Raw genomic sequence first — 27,830 nt, 5'->3', positions numbered from 1 at the left:
AGTGAAAGAACCGATGCCCAGAACCCACGTGGTAAAAGGAGAGAAGCAACTCTCACAGTTACCTCCCCACAAACACAACATGGCACGACCCCTCTATAAATACATGTAATAAAAAATTAAACTATAAACAAGCAACTGTAAATTTCAGGGAAAGGGTCCTCTTGAATTAATGCATCTACTATTAAATCTTTGTGTGTCTGAGGGTGTACCTCAGCTGTAGAGCACTTGCCTAGCATAAATTTCATTGCCATTCATATATATACATATATGAATATATATATATATGAGAGGTATTTGTGCTTCCATATTTGCTTATTCTGTAATTGAGGCTATGAATAGGCCTTGTCACATATTTCTTCAGTGATCACAGGGACAACTGAACAGTTTGCCACTGTGCTTTATTTCGTGGGGACATGACAGAAAAATAGTTCATGTCTCTAAAGAGGAAAAGGGCGCTGGTGTGAGCAGGTTAAAAGTTTCCCGGGATGTTGGTGGCTGGCAGCACTAGTTGTGATCACCCACAGAGAGTGATGTTACCTTGGAAGTGGAGGAGCCCAACGCCTGTGTAGGGAGAAGGTGGGGTAGATCACAGGTGTTCTGACTGTGGAGAGAGGGGAGGCAGATATGAGGGCTATGGGCCAGACTTACTGCCTCTGGTTGCAACTTTCCTTTCTCCTCAGCCCAAAGGAGAACCCTCATGCTGAGTAGCGCAGGTTCGTGTGGTGGGAACGTGTTCTGGGAGGCCCCTCTTTGGTGGACCTTTCTGCAGCACAGGTGGGCAGGCTGTGTCCTCCACCGCCGTCCTTGTGCATAACCCTGGAGGCCACGCACTGTGAGTGACCATCTTCAAATGGCCTCCAACCACTCTGGAATGTAACTTATTAGATTGTATTACAAATATCTGTAAACATGCTCATTTTTCTTCCCATGTATTTGTATGTATATACCCACCTGTGTGAGAGGGAGAGAGGGGAGAGAGAGAGAGAGAGAGAGAGAGAGAGAGAGAGAGCCACACAGTGTGCTGGAATCCACAGAGGCCAGAGGAGGGTGTCAGATACCAGGAGCTAGAGCAGAAGGTGTTGTGAGGCACCATGCATGGATGATGGGAACAAACTCTGGCCATCTGGAAGAGCAGGGAGCGTTCTCAACTTCTGAGTGTGCTCTTTCTCTTCTCTCTCTCTCTCTCTCTCTCTCTCCTATTGAGAACCAAATCTCCTTGAACTGTTCTTACATTTGATCTTGGTCCAGGGCATCAGTGATGTCATCGGTGAGGTCTGACTTGTGCATGCTTTTAAATTAGGGTGCTGACAGCAAAAATGCACATTTAAGTTCATAGTCACTGTGCATGCCGGCAGAACTTTTCCCATTGTTTCAGTAAGTGTTGTTTTTCCTATAAATTCATAAGACATGCTTGGGTTAAACCCGTCCTTCATCATCTGAAAAAAACCCTGTGTTAACTGCTTTCTCTTTCAAATGGGCTTAAAATGTTGTGTGTGCTTACATGCGTACATGCCTGTATGAGCACACCCATGCGCCCACTTTTCCACAGGCACCAAATCGTGATGGTTGGCACTAGGGTGCTTCTTGCCTCCTATTCATGCAGGTGTCCTAGTTCTATGGAAGGTGATTGGGCAAAAACTGTGCCAAAAATAAGTTGTTAGGTGATTAGAAGACATCCTCGCCTTTTCTCTCTGAGTCCCTTTGAATGCTGCATTTTTTTTTTTTTTGAGGCTTTGATCATCTCTGAGCAGTGAGTTAAGTATTCTGCTGGCCCACTCTCCCTCCCGACACAGGGCTAGAGACTCCTGCAGAATGTTCAGCAACTTCCCTTTTGATGGTTTATTTCACAATACCCAGCAGGTTTTCCCGTGGTACTTGGAGGCCTTTGGAACTAACCCCAGAGGAGAGGGCACATCAAGCTGCAGGACCGCCTGCAGATCATGCCTAAGTGTGCGCCCTGGCTGCTGCGCCTCTGCTAGCCAATGATCGTTAACATGATGACCGGGCCACGTGAGCACTGCCCTTTGCTTCGTGCACTTGTGCCGATGCCCTGCTTCCTCTGCTGAGGTTACGCATTGGCTCGTTCTCCCATGACTTAACAGACCCTGCTCTGTCTAGGTGAGTTCAATTCTCCATAACTGGTGTGGTCATCAGCCACGCAAATGGGGAAAGCACTGGCTGCTCTAATGAAGTCAGAAACAGTGAGTTCCCCGGAAGCACTTGACCTCACCACAGCTTTCAGGAAAGCCTTTTCCATTTGACTTGGCTCTGTGTTTTCAGATAGCTGTCCTGGCTTTATGAGTAAATTTTCAGGTTGAAATATTTTTGTGCAAATATCCCCAAAGCAAACTCTCTCCTGCTTCAAAATTAGACAGAGACCCTAAAATCTAATGTTGTTAGTGACATTTCTGCTTACTGAATAGTCAGTCCTGAGAATTGGGGTGTTTCTATTCTATCTTTGCAAACGTTGCTGAGTGTAGGCAGAGTTCTTGCCACCTGCCCCTATGCCAGTGCGGCTGGCTCCTCCAAGGTGGCCTCCTGCTGCTCTGCCTGGTCCTGTGATGTCCTGAAACATTACTGGTCCTTCCTATAAATTAAGCAGATGCTAAGCGACCGTTTAATTGGTACCAAATTGCATGTATCTTGAGGGTGGAAGGTGACCATCCAAGGAAGTGTGGCAAAGGGAAGGTTGCCCATTAGTCCCCAGTGTCCGAGGCATGTGTCCACTCCCTGTGTGCTAAGCCTCAGTGACCGGAATGCTCCTGCATGCTCAGGCCTGAGCGTTGTTCCAGAGAGCAGCTATTTGGAGTTCACTCTTCTCAAGAACTTTAAACTGCCAAGCATATGGTTCCCAAATTAGTACCTGCATGCCTGTTCTACAGAGGTGTCCGGGCAAGAAATGCACAGCTCTGAAATGAGACAGGACCTTGGAGAACCCCAGAGTCCGGAGGATGGCCAAAGAAGCATGCGAGCAAGTACAGCGTGCTTCCCATCCTAGACCACAAGCCGCTCCTCTCGGCAGACATGATTTAAAATTGCAAGCCACTCCCTGAGACACGTGGAAGCTAGAGGGATTGCAGTTGCCAGCCAAGGAGTGTCCTGAGGCCTGGGTGATGCTTTCTTTTTGTTAATATGGTGCTGTTTGATTTGTGTGGGTGTGTGGGTGGATTATTAGCAGACGGAAGGACTGAAGGGCATTAACTCAGCCTTACTATAGCAGAGGTGGCTTTTCTGGGCTCCCTCTGCTGTCTGATGGTACAGCATAGGCGAATGGCATCTCCAGAAGCCTGAGTCCTCTCCAAAGCATGGGCAGGATTCTAGCTTACCTTGTTGGTTTTATTGCTAGAATCGAGGGAAAGCCATCTCAGCTGGCCACTGCCCACCCAGGACTATTTTCTGGGGTTCCCTTCCCACAGTCCCCAATCCCAGTCCCTCAGCCAGCTCTGCAAAGGATGGCCCCAAAACCGCTTGAGGAGCTGAGATCCTCACCACCCTGTTTGACAGGGGAGCTAAGTTGATACCAGCTGCCCCGTGACTTTCCCTGAATGCCCAGTAACACCTGCCTGTGGACCACGATAGGGCAGCAGCCTCTGGGCTGGACACTCTGACCACAGCACTCAGCTGGCACCCATACCCATGAGGGCCTCGTCCTGTCACCAACATCCTTCCATGGTAGAAGGTCAGGCAGAAGACAGGGGATAGGGACACCCTCACCTCATGGCTTGTGACTGTTTGGAGGTACAGGTGCTGTCTGGAGGTCCGCTGGGTACAGCAAACGTCTAGGTGGGGCCTTGAGGGTGATGGAGATGACAGGAGAGGCTGCTCAGTCCTCTGTCAGACAGGGTCTCCTGTGGCCAGCTTCCCAATGGTGGGGGTCATGGAAGGACAGAGAGGGACATGGAAGGGGGGTCATGGAATGCATTCTGTGGTGCCTGAGATCTGCCAGCTCAGTTGTTAGGGCAGGAATCATGGGAAATCTTCAGGCTGGCGTCATGGGGAAGACTTCCGCTTCTGATTGCTGTGCACCAAGAGGAGGACCGCAAGCCACAGACAGGGCAGTGCTCCCTGTGGGCTCTGATGGACGGGCTGTCCCTCATGCCATTGACCAGAGCAGAACAACAATGTTCTCTTGTCTCCTTAACCGTCGGATTCTTCCTCTGTCTTCTTTACCTCTTTCTGCATTGTTCATTTTGTAAATTTCTTTCTTTCTCATTATTTGAACTCAGCCAAAGGGGATTGGGGGCTTTATGTGCTGGTAGGTGATGGACCCGCAGAGTTGGGGCCCTGACATACCTGCCTATTCTGTCATGTGGTTTCCCTTAAATGGGGTTCATTTGCTCTTGGATGCTGATTCAGAAAGTGGGGTGCACTTTTTAAACCAAGACTCAAGAGTACAGTGTGCAAAGAAAACACCTGCTAGGAGCCACCGGGTAACCCCGGCACCCAGACCCTTCGCATATGGGGGCTTCTGCAGAGGAGCTTGAGAGACTAAGATGTGAGTGTGCGTCCAAGTCGAGGGTCTTCAGTTGGTTCTGAGTGAGCGCTGGCCAGCCTGGATGTGTAGAGACACATCCTTCACACCCAGGAGAGGGTGACTGGGAGGAAGCACCTATGAGGAGAATCCCACTGCCCTTAGCAGAAGCTGAGAGAGCTGGGAGGCCTCTGGCAGCTCTGCTGGCCTTTAAAAGGAGGCTGCTGAGAGACGGAGGCAGGAAAAGAGGCAGACAGAGCCATGGAGCACAGCTGGTCCCTGCTCCAGCCAGAGCAAAAACCTCCTTGGTCCATATTGAGCCAAGCTGGCATCTCCCTAGCACACAGCACCTCGGGTGTAGGAATGAATCCCCTGTAGGCCCGGGGTTTCGCAGGTGACCACAGCAGCTGCAGAGCAGACCCTGGGTAAATGCAGGGGACAGTGTGCTCCAGTGAGTGGTGTCACGCGGGGGTGGGGAGAGAGAGCAAGAGAGAGAGAGGAAAAGAGAGAGAGGAAGAGAGAGAGCAAGAGAGTGAGGGAGAGAGGGGGAGAGGGAGAGAGAGAGAGCATTTTAAGGAAAGCAGTTGTAGTTATACCCGGGAGGACTGGCGGTGAGAAGAGCTTGCAGAAGTCAGTCAAGCCGTGTGCGCTGCAAGTGAGAGCTGCTGGGGAAGCAGTGGAGCCAGGCCTGGGGCGGGGGCCTGAGGGGCACAGTGTGCTGCGCTGGCCCTGTGCGGCTGAGAGGCCCCTGTCTGGCTCATGATCGCCAGGACCCCTGGGACTGGAACCCTTTCCCCCTGCTCTGGGCTGTCCTCTCTCCAGCCCTGGGGGGTGGCTTCCCCAGGTGCTGAATTCTCTCCTAAGCTCCTGTGCACAGGGGGTGGCCCCTGAGAAGCGGTCGCCTCAGGAGCCCAGAAAACCGCAAGACCTGGAGTGAGAGCAGAAAGCTTATTTCTTCTATAGCTTATTTCTTCTTTATACTCCAGACCAGTGGGAACTGGCTGAGCTGGCTTTCCTACAGAAGCGGCACCAGTCCGTCTGTGAAGGACACCAGCGTCCTGTTCACCTGGTACAGATGGTTGACCCTAAAGATGCTAAGGAGGCTCAGGATACCCAGGCAAGGCGTGTGAGGACTTGGAGCAAAAGTCTATGATTGTCTCAGGAGACATGAAGAGGCCACAGGAAAGGAGGCTCCTTGGGGCTTGAGGCGGAAGTTTGAAGAAGGCAGAAGGATGGGAGCACACATGGAGAACCATGTGGCCTTTCCCTCAGTGTAGGTTTGGGAGTGATCTATAGCAGTGTCTTTCCTTCCTTCCTCCCTTCTCTCCCTCCCTCCTTCCTTCCTTCTTCCTCATTCCTTCTTCCTTCCTTCCTTCCTTCCCTCCCTCCTTGCTTCCTTCCCTCCCTCCTTCCTTCCTTCCTTTCTCTCCTTCCCTCCCTTCCTTCCTTCCCTCCCTCCTTGCTTCCTTTCCTCCCTCCTTCCTCCTTCCTTCTTCCTTCCTTCCTTCCCTCCCTCCTTCCTCCTTCCTTCTTTCTTTCATCCCTCCCTCCTTCCTTCCTCCTCCTTCCTTCCCTCCCTCCTTCTTTCTTCTTCCTTCCTTCCTTCTTCCTCTTTCCTTCCTTCCTCCCTCTCTTCCTCCCTCCCTTCCTTCCTCCCTCCCTTCCTTCCTTCCTTCCTTCCTTCTTTCCTTCCTTCCTTCCTTCCTTCCTTCCTTCCTTCCTTCCTTCTTCCTTCCTTATAATTGTACTCTCACTGTGAAGCCCCAAGTGATCAGTTTCTGCTTAGGAAAATTACTGGCAATCAAGAAGAAAAGTGTGGTGGATTGTTTATAAAGACACAAAAGAACCCACTGTGAAGGGAGTGTGAACCCACAGTCTTTCATTTATTTATTTATTTATTTAATTATTTATTTATCTATTTATTTATTTATTTAGCTATTTATCTATCTATCTATCTATCTATCTATTTATTTATTTATTTTGAGACTGTGTCACAGAGTCCAGGCTCTACCTGAACTCCTGTCTCTACCTCCCAGATGTGTTGGCTTTCATGTGCACACCACAATGACTGATTATGTGGTACTAGAAATTGAAACCAGGGCTTTGTGCCTTAATTTGCTCTTAGATTTCTGATAAGCAAAAGCAACTTAGGGAGGAGAGGGCTTATTCAGCGTCACAGTCTTAACATAGAGGGGAGCCAGGGCAGCAGGTCAGGCAGGAACCTGGAGATGAGAGCTGAAGCAGAGCCATGGAAATGCTGCTTTCTAGCAAGCTCCTTTTCTTGCTCAGCTGGCTTTCTTCTTGAGACCAGAACCCAGGGTAGCACCACACATGGAGAGGCTGAGCTGGGCCCTCCCACATCAACCATAAATCAAGGAAATGACCCACAGACTTTTCCACAGGCCAACCTGATGGAGGCGTTTTCTCAGTTGAGGTTTCTCTTCCCAGAAAACTCTAGCTTGTGTCACGTTGGCAAGAAACAAACAAACAAAAACAGTAACAACAACAAAACCCAGGACACTAAGCAAGCAAGCACCCTACCAACTGAATGGCATCCCCAGCTCCAATATTTGGTTTTGCATATGAAATATTACAGCCAGCAAACTTAAGTGTGTCTGTGTCTATGATGCAATTAGTAAATTATTGTGATTACGATAGCAAGTGAAGGTGAACGCCTCAGAATCCAGGGTGCCATGGTTTTTGAAGAATGCCATGTGACTTTGTGAGATTTCATAGCAGATCAAATAGAAAAGTTTATGTGTACCATGTGTATAGGACAACAGTTGTACTGTGGCGAGGGAGCAGAAGTCTGCCAAGGATAGCCAGAAGTCTGTTACTTTTGTTTGTTTGTTTTGTTTTTTAAGTATAGTTAAAGATTTCTGTCATTGCCCCTGTTTTCAATGACGGTGACCCAGAATAAAGCTACATAAACAAGCACCCACAGAATGTGCTTGTATAGGCCCCGAGATAATCCTGAAGCCAGAAATCAGATGTCCTCCAGGGGCAAGCACTGGGCAGGCGTGCCTAATGCCTTGCATGGGAACAGAGAGGTTTGGAGTGGGAGAAAATAAAAGTTCTGCAAGTAAATCAAGACAACTAATTGAGATGGAAATCATTCGTACTTTTTAGATTTCCATGTTTCTCTAACCCCATTTAGACCCCTGTGGCTTTCTTCTGCCAGATTCAACAGGAAATAAAAATACTCTGTTAAGTCACTCCTTCCCAGTGTGAAGCTGAGGAGCAGAGAAAGTCACCTGCCTCTGGAGCTGCTGCTTTGGTCTTGAGGTAGAGTTCCCCAGGCAGGTGGCTTCCTGGTCCATCACCATCGCCTTCCAGTCCACTCCCCTGTGGCAGAGCATAGTGCCCTCCTTCTGGGTTCATCCCCTCTCCTGGTCAAGTTGGACCCCTGCCCCCTCATGAGGTTCCCTCCCTCGGGTTGCAGAGGGGCCCTCAGCTGTGTCTTAGGTGTGACACCCCAGGCAGACTTGCACACAGCTCCTGAACCTCTGGGTGCCCCAGCTTGAGCACTCTTGCTCACCAAGATCTGTGATAGTGGAGAGGCAAGAGGGGGAAGGGGGTGGTGGGCCAGGATGACGTGAGAGTCCTCAGAGCAGCTGCCTCGGCCGCCCCCCTCCGTGGCCCTGGCCTCTGGTTTAATTAAGCAGCAGCAGAATAGAAGCCTGAATACCTTTTGTGCTCTAGCCCCTCTTCTCCCAGCCGCAAACCACTCCTGTGCTCTTCTGCTCCAAGCCTTTGTTCTGACCCTCGCCCTGGGGAGGCCCTGCTTCTCCTCAGTGCCCACCATTCCCATCTGTCAGCCCTGTGTGCTGCGACCCCATCTGAGCACCAGGCTGCCTCCTGTGGCCCAACCCCCATTCACACCCTTCCTATTTGCAGTGGAGGAGCGGTTGCCACTCTTCGCTCTGACCTGCCCTCCCTCCAGCACTGGGCTGAGGCCGGCCTCAGTTTCCCTGAGGGTTGCATCTGCGCCATCTGCAGCACCTGGCAGGGGGCCTGTAGATGATCAATGGAAAACAGTCAATAGGCCGGACTAAAGTATTGATGTGTGAAGTGCCGCTGTGCAGGGAGGCCATTTCCAACTCTTGAAAGCCAGCGTGCGTGATTCCTGGACTGAAGGAGTGCGTGGGAAGTATTCTTCGGGTGTTGCCGGTGAAGATGACAGTGGTGACAAATGATTGCCCGTTGCCTTGTGCTGAAAAGAATGCTAGGAAGGTGGGGAGAGGTTCTCGCAGAAAGCGGGTGTTCCCAGCCTCACTCCTTGTCAGGCCCAGGCTGCCCCAAAAGACAAATGATTGATTTCCCACTGACTCGGCTATTTCAGATCGTCTGAATATGAAACTGAGCCATGAATGCCCACAGAGGCTGCCAAGGCCGGCTTTGCTGGCTGAGGTGCTGAGGCCTTGGTGAACCTGCTGTTCTCTGCTGTCCCTGGCCCGGCCTCCACCCAGGAAGCAGTTGCGACTTCCTTGTGTGGGCAGTCCTCAGATGCTGAGGCAGGGGTTTCACTTTCCTGTCCTGCCAGCCTCGGCAGGGAGGGGCTTTCGTGCTGCCCTCCCGTCTGCAACACCGGCAGATTCCAGGTGTGGCACACTCCACGTACCCTGCTCGCTTCCTGTTTTTAGTTTTACAACTCTTCCCCGACTTCAGTGGGCTGTTCCTCAGAAACAGCGTCTTGAAGAGGACGGTTGTTTTGGTGAGGGCCACCGTGAGGTCGGGCTCTGGGACACGGCAGTCAGTAACTTTTGGCCACTGCTGAACAGTGGAAGTGATTCGGTTTCACGCCCTCACCTCCAGGCGTCGGCTGCCTGCAAGTCAGATGAGCTGCGTGTCCCGGGCACTGTGAAGTGGGGCAGCAGATCACATTCCCAGCTCTGTCCCAGGGCCACCGAGAGCCAAGCGATGCTCACTATCAGACAGGAAGCTTGGGCTGCAGCTGGCAGGATGTCACTTCCCGGTGGGGGCTCTTTCAAGGACTCACACTGCTTGCTGGGGTTGGGTGTCCAAGACCCCAAAGGATGCCACAATCGAGGAGCATCTTTTGAAGCCCCATTGTGGCCGCTCAGCCCTGGAGGTGGAAAACAGGCGGGAATGACCCTGCTCTTGGTTTGGGAGGCAGGACGGCCCGGAGCATCACAGCCATGGTTGTACCGTGGGGCTGTGGTGTATGCTCAGGAGACGGGGGCTTGTTGGGTGCCATCAGCAGGGTGTCGTCCTTCTGCTCCGTCAGAGGGTCCAAGACCATTCCACCCTGAGCGGACTGGAGAAAGTGATCTTTCCCTGACTTCGGTTAAAATGTGTCTGTGTTTAAGTTTGACTCTGAGAAGACATCTTGCAGAATGAGGAACGTTGCTCAGCGCTGCTCCACAAACACTGCTGCCCAGCGCTGCCATTTGTTTATCACAACGCTGTGCAGCACGGCACCTCAGGTAACAGAGCTGTGTGCATACTGCTCTAGAGCTCAAGTCGTAAAGCACGGGGACTCCAGGAGGCAAGGCAGGCAGCACACAGCGGCGCAGAGCCTGGCAGCAAGGCCCCAGAGCTGCCACCCTCAGCTCAGGGTGGCTCTGAGGAGGGCTGTTTCCCTGACACGGGGGGAATGCCAGCATGTGCCTAAGTGTAAACGCTCATGTGTCTAGTGGGTGCCTTGAAGCTAAGAACCACAAGAGACCTCATTGGAGGTGCTGGAAGCACACCACCTGGAAGGTGATGGCCACGTGGCTAGCTGGCACCATTTGGAGTGACACTATTACAAGTGGGGAATAAACGGCACCCTGGCTGAGTCGAGGGCCTGTGTGCAATGGGCTGCTGTTGCTTTGACCTTGAGGGAGGGAGGCAACGGAGGCTCTGTCCATCCACAGTGTTCATCAGAGACACTTCTCAGCATGTGTAAAGCAGCCGACCTCAGTTAGGACTTAAAGGTCTCCTCTGTAACGTTAGTTTAGGGTGATATAAACACCTCTGAAATGAAACTAGGCTACAAATGAGAAGACACAGTTGTGCAAGAAGCCCTCCCTGGGTGTTCTCCTCACCTGACAGACAGCTCCCAGCCTGCGCACGCATGCTTTGTGACTCTCACATTGGCAGAGCACTGTGAATTTTAAACATGCCTTCTAATGGTTATTCTTATGGTAATGGGAGTGTGTGTTCAAATCGGTAAGCAGGAATAAGCAAGCTAGGAATAAAGTAAAAGCCACCAACCACCTGTCAAAGGCCGGAGCCTCCCTGCCTGGCTCCAGCTTGGTTTCTCCTTCCTCACACAGGGCGATCTGCAGTCACATGCCCTCATCCCACAGGGCTGGGGGAGCTCGGAGCTTCACCATTTGGGTCTAGCAGGTGCCTGGGGACACTCTGTGCCCACTGCCCTCCGTCCCTGCTCAGGGACCAGCCGCTCCCCAGGGCCACTGGGTTCAGGGCGGCCTCCTAGGGTTGTATCCAACCTCGGAGTAATTGGCCTTTCTCCCGCCCAGCACATCGTAATGAACCATTTTCCCTCACTGCCTTTGTGTGTTTCTTCCTTACTTTTGTCCTGTTACTACTAATTATGCTCCACCAATAACCCTAAAAATCCCAGGCGGCCTTTGTGTGCACACTCCGTCAGGCACGGCTTTGTCCGATTGTTCCTCGAAAGGTGCGGAGCGTTCCCCAGCCTTTGTAGTCCTGGTCTTTTGCCGGAATTTGAGAGTGACAGGTCTTTTTTCTGGGAGTGATTCCCGCTCTGTAATTTTCCCCGTCAGACGTGAAGCTGAGAAATGAGGCATTTGCTTATTGTGTGTATGGATGAATTTCTGCCCCCGGAATCCTATTCAACTTATTTTGCAAATTGTGCTATAAAGAAATATAAAATACTTGGAGGACCCTGCAGAAGCCTCCCAGAGCCCAAGCTCAGCATGGAGCAGAGCAAACGGCTGCACAGCAAGAGACAAAGATGGTTTCACAAGGCATGTGTGCGCCTCTGTGAGCTGAGCCTGTGTCCTCGCCCCCCAAGGACCTATTCTGGGTGGCATCTGCTTCCCAGCCCAGAGCTGACGCAGGCTGAGGGGACCCTGCATGTGCTGTTCTAGAGAGAGAGCTTCGAGGGCTCAGAGCCTGTGCATAGCCACACAGGGCCCAGGGGCAGGGCTGGGGCCCGTGCCCTGGACTTGCACACGGCCTCTCTAGTAGGCTCTGGACGTGATGGAAACAGTAATATGCCCCAGAGATCAGTGTTTCACATTTACCTAAGGGAGAGCTTGGCTGCAGGCTGCAGACCCTCTGTCTTGCCTTTCTTAGCAGGTCGTATTCCATGTGGGTATCTTAAAGTAGCTCTTACTCCTGCTGGTTTAGTGACGCTGCATTGAAAGCTGGACGTGTCCAGCAGGGGCAGGGCTGAGGCCACAGCTCCATGCTGTCACCTGAGGCCACTTGAGGACTTCCCTCACTTCCTCTTTTAGGAACCTCGACTCATGTAAAATCAGACGCTTGGCTTTTCTGCAGAAAGTGATTTCAGGGTGAGCTGCATGGAGCAGAAACAGAGCTTATTAAGGGACTTGTTAAATTCTAACTTTTTTAAATGTGTATGTGTTTGTCTGCACTTAACATCCGTGAACCACGCACAAGCTCGGCGCCCTCAGAGGCCAGAGGAGGGTGTTGGGGCCTTTCAAGCAGGAGTTACAGATGGTGACCAGCCTCCGTGTAAATGCTGGAAGCCAAACCCAGGCCTTCTGCGAGAGAAGCAGGACCTTTTCACCACCAAGCCATCTCTCCAGCCCCTTACGTTAACATGGAATTTCAGCGTGAGGATTAAGGAAAGGCACTCAGGGAAACTGGGAACACATCAGAGAGCATAGACCTGCACGGTTCAAAGAGAGTGGCAGTTAGGCGCCTGCAGCAGCCACGTGCAGTCTCCGGTCTCCGGCCTCTGGAGTGACAGCTCCGAGGCTGATAAGGGATCTAAGTGAGATCACAGGGTCCTTCTTGTGCTTTGCATAGGAAGCTCTGAAAAGGTAAAATGCTAGGTCTCGGGGTTACCCAGAAGTTAAGATTTTTTTCTTTTACCTTAAACAGTTGGTGTTTTGTTTTGTTTTGTTGTTTTTTAGACTTTGGCCTTCAGCACACTTGGTTAGTATTTTTAGCATAAACCAGGTCTGTGGAAAAGGAGCATTCTCTTTTTTTTAGCAGCCTTCATGTTGGAATCTTTGGCTGACTAACTGGTGAGAGGCTTCAGGAGGCAGACTCCAGAGTCAAGACCTTTTCTCCCTTCTGATGTGCCTGAAACCTTCTCTGTCTATCTATGCCAACTGGAGGATTGTGGGAATTTTTTCCTTTCTTTTTGAAGTCCTAGTTGATATGGCTGTATGTGGGATAGGCAGCGTCCTTGGTAAATAGAGGTTAAATGTCAAAATAGCTGTCATGTGTCACTGCTGTCTTGGTCCACTGGGGATGGCCTTGTGTGTCTCTAACCTCATAGAAGGTCAGCTTCCTGGAATAAGGGCCTCAGACCGCCAGGTCCCTTGGCCAGTGGTGCTGCCTTCCCTGTGTGCTTGCAGCTCTGACATTTCTGTGTCTGAGAAGGGCTGCCACTGACTGAAGGTTTAGCAGGCACCAGGCTGTGTCCTGTGCCGCACAGGCATTATCTTAGACCCACCCCACCCCCAGCACACTGCCAGAAAAGTCCCATTATTGTCCCATTTCATAGATCACAAAATGGAGCCACAGAGGTTCAGAAATTCTGTCCATGTCACCCAGATGTTAAGCAGCAGAGCTGGGACTCACACAGGGCGGTTTGGCTACCACACCACACTGCCTGTACAGATCTTGGCTCTGTGTCCTCTGTAGAGTTTTTCCTCATCTCACCAATGCCTCTGAGATGCTCACTGCCCAAGCGCAGAGGCCACTGACCGTCACTGATGATTTCACCTTGGGAGCCGCCTGCGAAGTCTAACCTTTCTTCCACGGCTGTCGGCGTGCCTGCCCTTTTCCTTAGGTGCTGGACACATCTCACACCTAACTTCCTTGACAGTTTTTTCAACACACAAGAGGCCACACAGCCAAAACTCTGGAGCCCGGGTGGCTCGAACCAGTGGACCATTCCAGAAAGACATAGAGAACCAGCCTGCTCTAGACATGGATCCTGTTGCAGAGACAGAGCCTGCTCCCGACAGACCTGGACCTCACTCTAAAGACACAGAGCCCTTTCAGAAAGGCTTTTATCCTGAAAGGGCCACAGGACACAGTGCTCCTGACACCAGGGGTATATTTTGGCTTACATACTTGGGCTTTTTCTTGCTGCTGAGGAATAAGGGTGTGGATGAAATAGAGATGACAGACACACAAAGGTGTAGCACAGCCGCCTGTTCCTGTTCATGGTGCGGGTGTGCCGTCTGAGCAGAGCCTGCGGGCTGCCCTTGACCCTGAAGCGTCTCTCCCCCCTGAGCAAGCAGCCACCTGGTGGCTGCTGAGTCCCGAGCTTCTAGGAAGATACCCATCTTGTTGGTGAGCTCCAGGCTGCGCTGACAGCCCTGGGCTGCTTTCTCTGGGGAGATGCCCCAGGTCCCAGATGGCATCTTTGGTAATTACTAGACCTCCCCCAGAATCTGCATGTATTAAGGAGTCTTTTTCTATTAGGGTAAGGTGGGTAGACACTGGCCAGCAGTCCACCCAGGGGAGGGCTCATTTGCCTATTTCTGTGTGCACAGCCAGGCTTGTGACCCCAGCGAAGTGCTGGAGCTGGCTTGGAGGCTGTGGTTTTCTGGGTTCGTGCCTTCCTCCCTAGCTACGGCTTTGGACAAGCCTGTGTACCGGCCTTCTCCTTGAGGACATTTATAGAATTAACCTCTGTTCAGGGGGTAGTTTGCTGCCCAGGTTATGGATGAGGAGACTTTCCAAACACAGCCTGGAATTCTCCAGGCCTCCTTCAGTCGTGTTCATGCAATTTAGCATCCCAGTTATCTTTCGCACACACAGCTGTCTCCTCCTCCACAGCTCTGTCTGGACCCGCTTCTCGGAGCATCACCTGCAGACGCGCATGCCGTCTGTGCCATGCCTGTCACTTGCCCATCGGCACCTCCAGTGTACACTGCACAGCTTCCCCCACATGATGTGAGTAGGTGATAGAAACTGAGGGAGCACACTAGTGCCAGGCCGTGCCGGCAGGATGGCTGTGTCAAATCCCCACAGTGTGAGTGAGTGTGGTGAGGCTCACTCAGCCTTCACTCTTTACCTGCAGGCCGGGAAGCATGGCCACTGTCGGTAACTGTGCGCATGCTCACCCTCTCTGGCATGCACGCAGCAGCACACAGAGGCTGCAGTTGTGACAGCTTTCCAGTTCTGGGAGGAACACAGAAGCAGTCACACCTCAGCCAGACCAGAAGCGTAGATCTGCACGGAGCAGGGCTGGGCCTTTCTACAGGCCATAGACTGGGAATCAACTTCCTGAGGAGATGAGTCTGTTGGCAAAGTTCTTGCCAAATAAGTGTGAGAAGCTGAGTTCGGACCTCTAGCAACTGGAAGAAGCCAGGTGTGGTGATGCGTGGATGGGCTGCCAGCATGGTGGAGGGACAAAAGGACCCTTGAGCCTCAATAATTGTTTAGCTAGTTTAGCCAAATCAGTAGGCTCTAATGTTAGTGAGAGGCCCTATCTCAAAAACTAAGGTGGCGTCGGTCCTAATGTCCTTTAATCCCAGCAGCAACTGGGAGACAGAGGCAGGCTAAGCTCTGTGAGCCCCATATCAGCCAGGGCTGCCTGCTAAGACCCTAAGTTAGAGAGAGAGAGAGAGAGAGAGAGAGAGAGAGAGAGAGGAAGACACTGACATTGACCTCTGGTATATGTCACACACACACACCATAGCACACCAGGTGGTTGAGGAGAGTCGGCCATGGGGAGGGCAAACATCTCAGATAGAGCTATGGAGAGGAACTGGTGGAGGGCAGCGTTGGAGGTTGGCCGTGCTACCCCACAGTCCCACGCAGGCTGTCCCAGCCTTCACACTGGGTGTGTCCGTCACGTCCCTGATGTGGCCCTCATCTCCGGTGCCCAGCTTACAGCACTGCTGTCTCAGGCTGCTGCTGCAGGTTCCCAGGTCCCAGATCGGGAAGACTGGGGGGATGTGGCCCGGGTGCAGCAGGCCCAGGCTACCTTGTCCTGGGCCAGGCTGGAGTGTAACCAAGAGAAGGACCCTGCAGTGACACAGGCCTCGAAGATGTTTGAGGTGATATGTGGGACCATGAAGTCACCACTTACGTCAGTGGAAGCTTTAGGAGCAATGACCTTCCCCCAGCTGGCGGAAGTGGTCTCCTGAGGCCACACTCGGCCCCTGAGGCAGTTTTCCCTTCTGACCCTGCTAAGCAAGAGATGCCACATGGGAAGCACTGGGAATTCCACAGAAGTTGAGGAGCTGGCTGGCCTGCCAGGAACAGGCAGCTAGAGCAGAGCAGCTTAAGTGAAGTCAAATTGTGTCTGCGAGCCGCAACCAGCATGGAGGAACAGGGCGCCGTTGCCGCAGCCTCTGTGCCAGCTCGGCACGGAACCCTGGTTCAGAACTCAGCTTGGCTCTGCACCTAGTAGTCCCCCCATGCAGGCTGTTCGAAGTGGCCCCTCCTGGTGGCTGGAGGTTTTCAGTGGCTTGCCCAAGTTCACAGAGGGCGTATGTGTCCCGGCTGAGACTCCTTCCAGGTCTGGACTCCCCTGGGGCACACACACTCAGGCCTTCCTTTTTGATTCATGGCACACATGCATGAACAGGATGGCTTCCTGCATGCCCCACCCCCTAGGCTCATTCTGAGTCTCAGCCTGAGCTAAGCCAGAGGAGGGACTGCAGGGCCTCTTTCTGGTGTCTTTTCCCAGAATCCAGTGACATTGTCATGGGAACAAGGCGTGTGCCTGTTTAGGTCTGCAGCCTATGAAGACCCCTTCTGGGGCCACAGGGCCTTGCTGTTTGTTTTACCTGCCTAATTTCTGAGAACTGTCAAGAAATGAGCCGACAATTTAAAGAGACAGGAGGAACCCAGATAAGTGGAGACAAGGAATGGCAAGGCCCCGCTGGTCCTGCTGCCCCTTCTGCCGGAGGCCTCCTCCATACTCACTCCAAACCCCACTGTTTTCTGGGGTTTCCCTATCCTCTTGTCTCCTCTTGTCATGTCTAGGGTATCTGTGATGAGCTTCACCATCTCAGCTGCTTCCAAGTCTCAAGGCTTCTGTGGGACACGAGGCCCAGGTGAGGCCCCTGTTGTGGCTTAGGGCCTGGGCTGTCTTCTGGACCTGAGCAGGGGAGAGGCCAGGGCATGGGTGTCAGCTGGAGAGAGCTGAAAAGATGGAGGACAGCCTCTGAGTGTCTGGGGGCCTCTGTGAGGATGTCTGAAGCCAGGGTAACAGTGGCCTGGGGGGAACGAGATGAAAACATGGTCACGTTCTCTGGCCTTCTGCCTCTGTCTCAGGAAGACAGGCTCTATCCTGGCTTGCACTGCTGCTGAGGGCACGGTTCTCCTTCCTGCTGTCCTGAGGGGCTCAGCTGTGATTTCCCGTCTCCTCTTGATGTCATTTCACTTCGGTGACTCAAGTCACAGTTTCTTTTTCTCCAGATGTGCATTGTGTGGTAACTCCTGGAAGCTCTCAGAATAGGTTCTTGTCAGTCAGAAGGAGAGATCTATATGCCAAAGGTCAAGGTCATCACTAAGGTGTCATGCTGCCAAGATCCTTACCTTGGTCAGAGTGGGAGCTGTCTGGGGAGAGAAGAGCGTGACAGGCTGAGGGTGTCCCTACCTTGCGGTAGACTCCTGCTCTCCCACGTGGCCTGTGTTCTAACAAGAAGGGAAAGATTCCAACCTGACCTAGCTGCTGCACTGTTGTTGACCAGAATAAAACAGAACAAAAAGGACTGCTTTAGAAATGTACGTGTAATGGGGTTGTGTCTACTCACGGGTAAGTGTGTAGATGTGTGCATAGAGGTGTGTACTCATACGCTTCTTCTTCGAGCCAGCTTGCTTCAGCAGCTTGAAGAGCTCAGAGGCATGAGGATGGTGCCTCGCGGCACACTGCTGGAGCCGCAGGCTGAGCTTCTGTGGGCATCAACTCCTCCAGCATGAGTGCTGACGGAGGCTGAGTGGACAGGTAGAGGGAGGGGGGCTTGCGGCCCCGGGGACCGCTGTGCATGCCTCCCCGAAGGCTGCTAGTCCCTGACTCCTCCACCTCTGGCTGTCTTGCAGGAGCTGTGCCGCCAGCGAATGGCTGCTCGGCCCCAGGATCGCTCCGAGGGACCACATACATCCCGAATCAACAGCGTCTCATCCCAGCTCAGCGATGGGCCCATGCCTAGTCCCTCGGCTCGGAGCAGCACTTCATCCTGGTCTGAGGAGCCTGTCCAGTCTAACATGGACATCTCGACTGGTCACATGATCCTGGTAAGGCTGACTTCCGTGAGGGAAGGACAGGCAGTGGTGGGGTGTTTTCCTTTGCGGGTTGTGTTCTACTGTGACCCTCTGTCAATCACTTCCTAAGCTCGGAAGTTGCCAGTGTGCCCAGTGAGTCCTGGCTAGAAACAAAGGCTGTGTTGCTCACTGAGCTTTCTGTCCAGCTTGGCGCACATGCTCCCTGGGCTTGAGATCAGTGCTGGGAATGCACGCCTTTTAGTGCTAGCTTTGCTTGTGCCATACTTGTTGGCCTTTGACTAACAGAGACCGGCTGTTGCCTCCTTTACCCTTTTCCCAGCCTAATAACTGCTGTCTGACTTTAAAAAAATCAACAAATGTCACCGTGGGCATGGTGAAACTGAAGGTGAGGAGGCAGGAGGAGGCACGCACTGCCTTCAGTCCAAGCCCCCTGGCCAACACACGTGGCTTCTCGGTTGGGCCGTGTCTATTCGCCTGGTACATTTCCTCTGTCTGTGTTGCCTTGTGGTATCTGATTACTGTCCAGTTTCATTCACAGAGAGGTACATAACTCAGAGCTTCGTCAGGCTGTCCCTGGGCCATGCCATGGGGATGGGGCTTCTTCCAGCCTGAGGCCCAGCCGCAGGTCCCTGCTGCGATCATGGGTCAGGAAAATCCTAACTTTATATGGTTAGTCCTCCTGCCTGAAGGCTTCTGCATAGGTCATCCTTACACACTCACCTGGGGGGAGGGGCACAGGAAGCTGGAGAACTGTTTACTGCTAAGAAATCTGGCAAAGCCAGCAGGTCAGCAGAAGCCATGCTAGCCAAGCAGATCCTGTGAGTACCCACATCAGTGCTTTGGGGGTTTTGGTAGCCTAGACCCCTGTGAGTGTCCAGAGACAGAGGTGCTCAGCAGCTCACTTCCTCATGGCACACGGCCACCGAGGATGTCACTTCTCTGGGTTGTCTGTGGCGCGTCCTTGTCCTGCTAGCTCCTGTTTCTTCTTGCTGCTCTGGGACAGAAGCAGAGGGCTTCCCACACCTGGGGCAGACAGCGCATCATCCATCATCACTCAGCAGGTGTGCCATGGCCCTGCGTTGTTCTTGACCAATATGTCAACTATCCAAGGTGTTCCGTGCCGGTGCTCACAGTTTTGTATTGTGGCTGATGTCCTCCGTATCCACAGAAATTGCCTGACTCAGATCTGACTTCTCAAGAACTTTGGCATTCATCCCTTTTAGAAAAGCACCTGAAAGTCCAGACCTACAGTGGGGTTTGGTGCTGGGTATAGGAGAGAGAGAGAGAGAGAGAGAGAGCACATGCACGTGCGTGCGCGTCCTTAGCAGTAGGGCCCACTTCTGCTCTTGTGACCTGGTGCTTGCTTCATAACTTTGGGTCACAATTCGATGAGACCGTGTTCGTCTGTGGTGTATGAGATACATCCTCAAAAGAAGCTATGTGTGGACATGAGTGGCAGTTCTGTGTGCAGCAGGGGACCTCCACCTCCAGCTAGCCAAGACTTCACTGTTCTAAAACAGGGCGGCATGGGTAGAGGGCGGCAGTCTGCCAGAGCCCCTCACAGGCATCTCCCTGAGCATGGATGGCCACAGCTTCACCCTCCTCTCACATGAGATCCAGAAATTACTCAGACCTGTGCAGGTCACACTCACCCACCCCCTCTCACACTCCCTTTGCCAAGATTGTAAGCCCAGGGGAGTGAGGCATTTCTAGGAACTGCTGCTTCTGTAGCCGGAGACATGACTCAGCACCTTCTCTAGGAGTCAGGCCAGGAGGCAGGCCTACCCAGTCACTGAAGCTGTGAGGCTGGGTAGTGCCAAACCTGTTTTCTCCCCACCCAGTAGTCCTGATCCCCTTTTCAAGGTGGGGGCATGTCACACGGGGTCTTGCCTCAGCATTTCTCTGTGCTGGACCAGAGAAGACCAGAGCCTTAGGCACTTTCTTCAGATCCCAGCCCCTGAGTGCATGGGCTGGGAAGCCCCTCACAGGCTGCAGCAGAAAGGGTCTGGCCCAGGGTTGTGGCCAGGAAAGCAAGTGTCCAGCAGCCCGGGGGCCAGTCGACGGCCAGCCTCAGTGCTGGTCCTCTCTCACAGGCTGTGGGAGCCAGTGCGTGTCAGCCCCCATTAAAGCCACAGGGAAGGCAACTGCAGTGGTCAGCCACCCTGCCCTCAGCGGGAAAGTGCTTGCCAACTGGACAGCTGGCAGGACTAAACACTAAAATGCATGGCAAGGGTGAGTGAGTGTGCCATCAGGTAGACCCAGGGCCCTGGGTGTTCAGTCACAAAGTTGCTGCAGCAGAGCATATGGGCAAAGCTTGTTGTTTGAGCAGAAAGACTGAAGAAAGGGACTGAAAGACCAGAGGACCTGGGCTCAATTCCCAGTACCCACACACCGGCTCACACCATCTGTAAACTCCAGGTTTGGAAATCGGACGCCCTCTTCTGGCCTCCATGGGCACTGCACACATGTGACACACAGGCATACATGTAGAAAAATACCCATATCCATACACATAAAAATAAATATATTTTTTGAAAGAATGAAGGGGGATAAAAAAGATCAAAAATGGTTTCAACTTCAGGTTGGCAATAATTGCACTCCATAAAGTTGTGTTGACCCAGAACTGACTATTAGTTCACATCAATGACTGGATATTTCCCCTGTGGTGGACCACTCAGGTGCCCAGCAAGCATGACCATTGTGGGGAGGGCCTCAGGCCTGAGCCCAGTTCCCTATGGCTCTACTCACTGCCAGCTGCACAGATGGCCTCTGTTGTCCCTGGACAAGGTGTCTCTGCAGGTAGAGCAGGGGTCAGAAGTATAGACAGGCCAGATGCTCACAAAGGTCATCAGACATGGAGAGGCCACCTGGCCAGGGTTTCAGGGTTCTCCTAGCTGCAGGCAGCACAGTGTCCTGGTTAGGAACCTGACTGGAGCAGAGACACAGATTCTGGGGTGCCACAAACCGGGGATGAAGCCTACATCCCTGGCTGCCGCCTGCTGGTTTGGAATCTAAGCTCGTGTCTATCACCCCTGCCTTATTATCTGTATGCCAGGGCTGGAAAAGAGCGCGCCCCACCCCAGTCCCTGTGAGTGCCAAGCAGGGCAGGAGTGTGAGACGCGCTCACGATGCACCTGCAGACACAGTAGAGCCACAGGGAAAGGGGGCAGCTGCCACCATGCACACCAAGTGCGTAAACAACAAACAAACAAACAAACAAACAAGATGTAATAGTATTTACACGTTTCTGCTGGCCGTGGTCGTGCATGCCTTTCATGTTTGCACTGGAGAGGCAGAGGCAGGAGGATTTCTGAGTTTTGGGCAGAATCTATGTCAGCATGCACAGAGATACCTGCACAGACACCTTTATTGCTACAGTGTTGAGGACAGCCAAGGTTCAGAGCCAGCCTATGTGCACGTCGTCAGGTGGGTGACACAAGGTCAGGGTGGAAAGACTGGTCAGCGACAGAAGTCATGCTATCTTCGGGAACCGGAGATCAGGACAAACAGGTCAGTCAGAAAGACTGTGTATTTCCTGTATACAGAACCCGTTCTTAAAAGACATGTATGCACGCAGAGCATTTGCTGCACGTTTGCCCTCCTGAGTTCAGCTTCCAGCCCCAGACATGGCTGGCAGCAGGCTGCAACCCCAGCGCTGTGGGGGCCGAGAGGACCCCCGAGCTTCATGGCTCAATGAGAGGCAACGAGGGGCAGGACAGGACACATGACAACTCCTCTGGCCTCTACATGGGAGCATGAACGCCATGCCCTTGCACATACAACACTGTCACACACACAAAGTTAGGTCATGGCATACTTAAACTCCCAAAGCTAGGGCTCACATACTGAGGCCGGAGAATTGCGAGTTTGAAACAAACCCGAGCCACACACTCTGCCTTAAGAAACCAACAGTTTCCTTAGAACTATGGATTGTAGTATGATTATCCTATAGGACGTGACTAATATCCATTTATATGTGAGTGTATACTGTGTGTGTCTTTCTGCTTCTAAGATACCTCACTCAGGATGATCTTTTCTAGTTCCCACCATTTGCCTGCAAATTTCACGATTTCCTTGTTTTTAATTGCTAAGTAGTATTCCATTGTGTAAATGTACCACAATTTCTGTATCCATTCTTCAGCTGAGGGACACCGGATTCTGGCTATTACGAATAAAGCTGCTATGAACATAGTTGAACAAATGTCCTTGCTGTATGGTGGGGCATCTTTTGGGTATATGCTCAGGAGTGCTATAGCTGGATCTTGAGGTAGAACTATTGTCAGTTTTCTGAGAAAGCGCCAGATCAATTTCCAAAGCAGCTATACAAGGTTACACTTCTGCCAGCAATGGAGAAGTGTTCACTTTTCCTCACATCCTCTCCAGCATGCATCATCTGATGGGTAATAAATAAAGTTTAAAAAATAAAACAAAAAAAGCAAAGATTTCAAGTTAGCTTTGATGGCGTTCAGGGGAATGGTCCTGGTTCCCCAGAGCCCGCATACCAGCTGCTCTATAAGATGGGCTACCTGGTAAGAAGCAGGTAAGGGCAGAGGTGTGGGCTGGCAGAGCTGACGGGTACACACAGGGGGCCGATGCCCTGGGGACTGTCATCAGCCCATCTTGAGCTCTGCTGAGGAAATTCTCACAATGTGAGATGTCCAAGGGAGTTCATAGCTCTAAAGGATGTCTGTGGAACAAGGACAGCCACTGAATGACGCTTTAGGGCTGCCAGGAAGCCCCCATCAGAGTGTGGGAGCCACCATCCTGGGAAGTCCTTACTCACGATAGAGACGCAGTCTGTGTTTGCATCCCGGGGGTATGTTCCCAAACCGTGCCTGCCTTCTGCAGTGGGTGTTTCCACATGGCTGGCCACAGAGGAGCTGAGAGCATTCCTGTCTGGGAAGATCCACTTGTGGGAGTGGTGTGAACACACACAGGGGGCAAGCCCTCGTTGGGCGTGGTCCTGAGAAAATGTCACTTGATTGCTTTCCTGCTTGCTCGGTGTCAAAGCTGGGAGCCCCAGGGAATGGTTACATGCAGAGAAAAGCGGGTCTGGTCATCCCTGTTGGAGCCACAGGGCTTAGTGAAGGAAAGTGTCCTGTGCTCACAGTAAAGGTAAAGTGGAGCAGAGGTCTGGTCCCCTGGCTCTTCAGAAGGTCAAGCTCATCAGACTATCCCTAGAAACCCACCACTCGGACCAAAGGTTGGGCCCGTTTCACAGATGAAGGCAGTAAGAGCCAGAGCTGATGCAAAATCACAAAGCACAAAAGGTTCCAATGTGTCTTCTCATTACAGAGAACAGAAAACAGAGTCACCTAAGCAGAGGGGCCTGTCGACAGCCAAGAGGCCCTCTGCTCAGGGACTTAGGTTGGAGAAGCCGAAGGCCAAGAGATGCAAAGCAAGCTGTGTCCATGGTGGAGACAACCGGAGGCTAGCATAGGACCTCCCAGAGCAGCCCTCAGACTAGGAGCAGGGTGCATGCTGAGGATAAGAGGTGGGTTTAGGGTACGGAGCCAGGCATGAGGTACAGGTCCAGGTACACCTTGTGGAGTCTTCCCTCAGCCTGACTCTCCTGGCCTCAAACCAGTGACACTGACAGAAAGCACTGGGCCTTTCTGGTCATGGTCTCCTGAGAGCGGAAGGCAGTCTGGGAACCAGGAGCTGGTCATTTTGACACAGAAACACATATGAGCTCCCACTGTGTACCTGTGGCCAACATGGAGTGAGTCCTACCATCTTCCTTCTGGAAGGAGGGCCTCTAAGGGCCTGATGAGAGGAAGCACTGGCCTTCAGGCCCATCCATCTACCGCGGGGCCAGGACAAAACGGATATTTATAATAATCGAATTCTTCTACCGATGTGCTGTTGCAGTGCGCAACAGCAATCTTGACATCCCAGAAGACTCAGGAATCAATTCACTAGGGCCAAGTTTCAGGACAAGAATTTAAAAAGCGCAGAGAAGCTCTTGTCGGTTATGTCATCAGCCGCCATGTAGGGACGTGTGTGTCCGGGTGTGTCGGGCACACACTCCTGGTGTGAGAACTGTTACATTACACTGACTCAGGGCAGGGCTGCTCCGGTTCCCGGCACCTCCTTGCCAGGTGTCAGCGGGAAGGCACGTGGGAAGCTGCGCTGCTCTTTGGCCTCAGACCCCAGTCTACTAGGGTTGAGACTTAAGATGGAAATGAAGTCCTGAGGTCCTGGAGTCCAGCAGCCCCTGAGGAGGCAGGGCAGGCTGCTCTCCCCCAAGGCCTCTCTTGGGTTCACGATGACGGGTTTTCCAGTCATGGCTTGTGTGTGGCAGGGGCAGGGGGGGTCTTCCTCCCTCTTGCCCTAGGCAGGCTGAGATGCCCTCAGCCCTCTCTCACCTGTCACCTACTGTAGGCCTGGGTGACAGGATGTTCTCTGGCTGTAGAGTAAGCTGTGCAGTCTCCAGGGGAGAGCCGGCCACGCACCCCACATTCCGGTGCTAACTGCCTGGCTGGGGAGGGCACAGTGTTCATCCAGGTCCTAGGGCAGTTCAGGAAGCTCATTTGCTTCAGGCCAAGCTCCAGCTGTAGTGAGTGTTGGCCACTGCTCACAGAGAGTGTGGGGGCAGGGTGCTGCGGGGGCCCCATTAGCAAAGCCATTCCATGCTGCCACCCACACTTTCCAGGGATGCAATCCACCTGCTGCTGTGACAGAGAACACTTTTGGGCCCTCCTGAGGGGTAAATCCTGCTCTCTCATGGCCAGGCCTATGAGGCCAGCTCTTTACGGATGGTGAACGTGCAACATAGGAGAGTATTGTTTGTTCTCTTTTTAACTTGGTGGTGGTGGTGGTGGTGGTGGTGGTGTGTGTGTGTGTGTGAGAGAGAGAGAGAGAGAGAGAGAGAGAGAGAGAGAGAGAGAGAGACCTTATGGTTTGAGTGGGTAAAATGGAAGGATTCTTTTCCTTATTAAAAAGCAGCTGAATCTAATCTGATTGGCCCCATACAGTGCTAGAGTTGCTGGTACTCTGCTTCCCTGCCCTCTGGCTTTCTGATCTCATCTTTTCTGCCTTGGCTCTGGCTGCTTAAAAAAAAAAAAAAAAAAAAAAAAAAGTCACGGCTTAATCTCAACCAGACCCCAGCGAGACTGACAGCAAAGCCCTGCTGTGGCTTAGGCACACTGTGTGCCAGATGCACTGAGGTGGACTTTTGTCCCCGCGGGTGGGTGGCCACAAAGACTGTGAACAAGAGGAGTACGGTCGCCTGGATGGGCCATGTGGGCGTCTGGGAGGACATTTGGATCTGCCACCTCTGACCTTGAGCCCTTCTTTGTTGTTGTTTTAAAGATTATTTTCTTCTGCTTCCACTCTTTGTGGAAGTAAAACTAGATAAATACCCAATTAGTATTCACTGAGCGAAGTAAAAAAATCAACACTCAGGCTGGAACTGGCGGCCTCACAAGCCACGCACGCAGGGGAAGCTGAGGAAGCAGTGTCTGAAGCAGGGCTCAAAGGTGTCACTCAGTGTTTCCTGGGTGCTGGCGGTGGATGCTTGCCATCCCACCGGCCATCCCAGACAGACCTGGCAGGGTATGTGCCTGGCCCACTCAGTGCCTTCTGTGGCTTGTGGGCACACTCAGCTGGGTTGAGTTGCCTTGCTGTTCATATACATAGATCCAATTAACATGATTTGTAAAATACAAGTCTTGAGGTTTCATTGAATCACACAGTTCCACAGTTCCACAAACATCATAGGGTCTGCCTGCCTTTGTGCCTGGCACTACTTGGAATTAAGATGGCAGATTTGTGGATTTTGGGAAGCTTCCTCTCAGTTTAGGGCGAACAGCTAGGGAAACATGATGGAGAGCCAAATGCCTCTATAGGCTTTACTAGGAGACCCTGTCCTTCATGGGACAGAGATGTTGACACAAGGTTTTTGTTACTGCGGAGCAACCCTGTGGGACAAGGAGGAGACCCAGAAATGGCTTGGCCCCACCAGGACCCTTGGGGCTATTTGTGATTAGAAGACTTGCAGAAGAAACAGGCTGCTGAGCGGCTGGATGTGGGTCTATGACCCCGTCTACATGAATTACTGTGGCTCACTGAAGGGAAAGGTCAGCATTCCCTCCCTCAAGTACCCTGTTGGTTTGCCAGAAGGCAGTAGCATTAAGAGACAGTAACCGGAGATGGGGAGGGCCCTGCCACAGTCTACAGACAGTGTCCTCTCCTGGAACAGGAGAGGATGATGGGACAGAGCCACCGTGTCACAGGGTGACTTTAACCGGTCTCCACATGCCCCACCTGTGAAACGGGACAATGGTGGGCCCACCCTCCAGCCCCTCCCACTGCTCCCCCCGCCCCCACCACCTTTCCTTCCACACGCCACGCTCTTTGTATGTAGGCCTATGGGGTCCACTTAGGGCTGCCTGTAAGGACAGATGTGCAGGATCATCTTCTTGGAGGTGTGTAGGTTCTCTGAGATCACATTCCTGTCAACCTCACATTCCTGCCAATTCTCCTCAGCCCAGGGTGGGGCTCATGAGCCCCTCGTCTGTCCGTGCTAGGAGTTGACTTGCCCCCTGAGTTCATGTGTGCAGTGGGCCCTGCCATCCTGGATGTACTGTTTCCCCACAGGTGTCTGCTGCCTCTGACTGACCATCTTCCTACCCCATCTCCCTACCCCATCTCCGGTGATGGCTCCCGAGCTTTGGTCATCTAGATTTTCCATTTGAAGCTGAGCGCTTCACTGTGTCTCACTGTTTGTTGACTGACTCTTCATGAGTCTCTGTGTTAGCCGCCACTTACTACAAAAGGAAGCCTGTGGATGAGGGCTGACAGATTGGTACAGTCTGTGGGCATAAAGCTGAGAATTTAAGAGCGGTTTATCAGGACTTTAATTTTTCTCTCTCCAGACCTATTGTGAGTCCTGAATCTGAGATTTCTTGCCTTCTGTTGCTGTTTTTCTGTAGTGAGACTTGAGTCTAGGCCCCTGTACATCTTGCCATCCTCTCCTCCAGTGGAAGCATGTTGGGTGCTTCTGTACCCCTCTCTTAAATCTTTCTAGCGCCCTCACTCTTAATCTCCGCCTTGTAGTCGCAGGAACTTCCCTAAGTGTGTCTTCTCATATTTGAGACCTCTCTTCAGCAGGGTCTACAATCTGCCCCACCCGCTGTGTTTGAAATTTCAAGGAGTATGTTTTTACTGGCAGTTGCTCAGTTCATTTTTACACCTGCCTGGTGTGTTCTCCGGGGCTGTTGCTTTCTACTCTCGACGCCTTGGAAGGTGCCGAGCACAGGCAGCGTGTGCTTGTTCTTCTGAAGCTCCCATGTCTGGCTGTCCTCTCTGACCTGTTTGCTTCTGGGCCTGGGCAGCTGGTGTTGTGCCACGCACAGACAGATAGCTCCTTGGAGTGGGCTTGGACCAGAAGATTTTGTGTGGCCTCACGCTAAAGTTAGCACGTTGTGGGGTTTAGAGTGTGCATTTGGCAAGCACTGAAGACAGTCATGAAACCCTGAGCCATTTTCTCATGGGTTGCTCACCTGAGGGTTCCAGATGGCCCATGTGTGGTTGATTGGAGCCTTAATCTTTGATAAAGCTCATGGTTCAAATGTCTCAGCATTGCCAGTCTCCTTAGCAACAGACATGCTGTGCTTGCAGGCCTCAAAGGGTTCGAGCTATATAGAGCTCCGGGTCCCTTCCCTGCCTCCTGCAGGCAGGTTTTTCTTCCTGCTCTCTTAGATGAAGAAAATTGCCTTGCCCTGCTCCTCTCTCAAGGATGTGGGTGTCTTCATGCCACTTGCCTCTGCAAGGGTTTCCTCTTCACTCTGTGTCCTGGACATGACCCTTAGTTTTGTAAATGGGTGGCTGCCGTTTCCCAAGGTCTTGTTGAGGAGGACACTTGAGGCACTCTTGTTTTTCGTGCTAGAAGCACGCTGCGCAGGTTGGACAGGAGATGCGGCGAGGACGCTGCTCTGCACGGAGTCTCACCTCACCCGAGGGCCGCCTTGAA

At 52.4% G+C, this 27,830-nt stretch overlaps 1 protein-coding gene across 2 annotated transcripts in view; it reads left to right on the top strand.

Annotated features, from left to right (window-relative positions):
• The window catches only part of Ptprn2 (protein tyrosine phosphatase receptor type N2), a 695,487-nt gene that overhangs the window by 589,165 nt on the left and 78,492 nt on the right, over positions 1-27,830 (top strand). For both annotated transcript variants that reach the window (XM_055607544.1, XM_055607543.1), the window contains one exon: positions 17,672-17,866. In XM_055607544.1, coding sequence (XP_055463519.1) covers positions 17,672-17,866 — 195 coding nt within the window. The remainder of the gene's footprint in view (positions 1-17,671; positions 17,867-27,830) is intronic.

The sequence above is a fragment of the Psammomys obesus genome, unplaced genomic scaffold (assembly GCF_907164565.1).
Source record: "Psammomys obesus unplaced genomic scaffold, mPsaObe1.curated_primary_1811, whole genome shotgun sequence".
Taxonomy (NCBI): Eukaryota; Metazoa; Chordata; class Mammalia; order Rodentia; family Muridae; genus Psammomys; species Psammomys obesus.
This window is presented reverse-complemented; position numbering and strand designations above follow the sequence as displayed.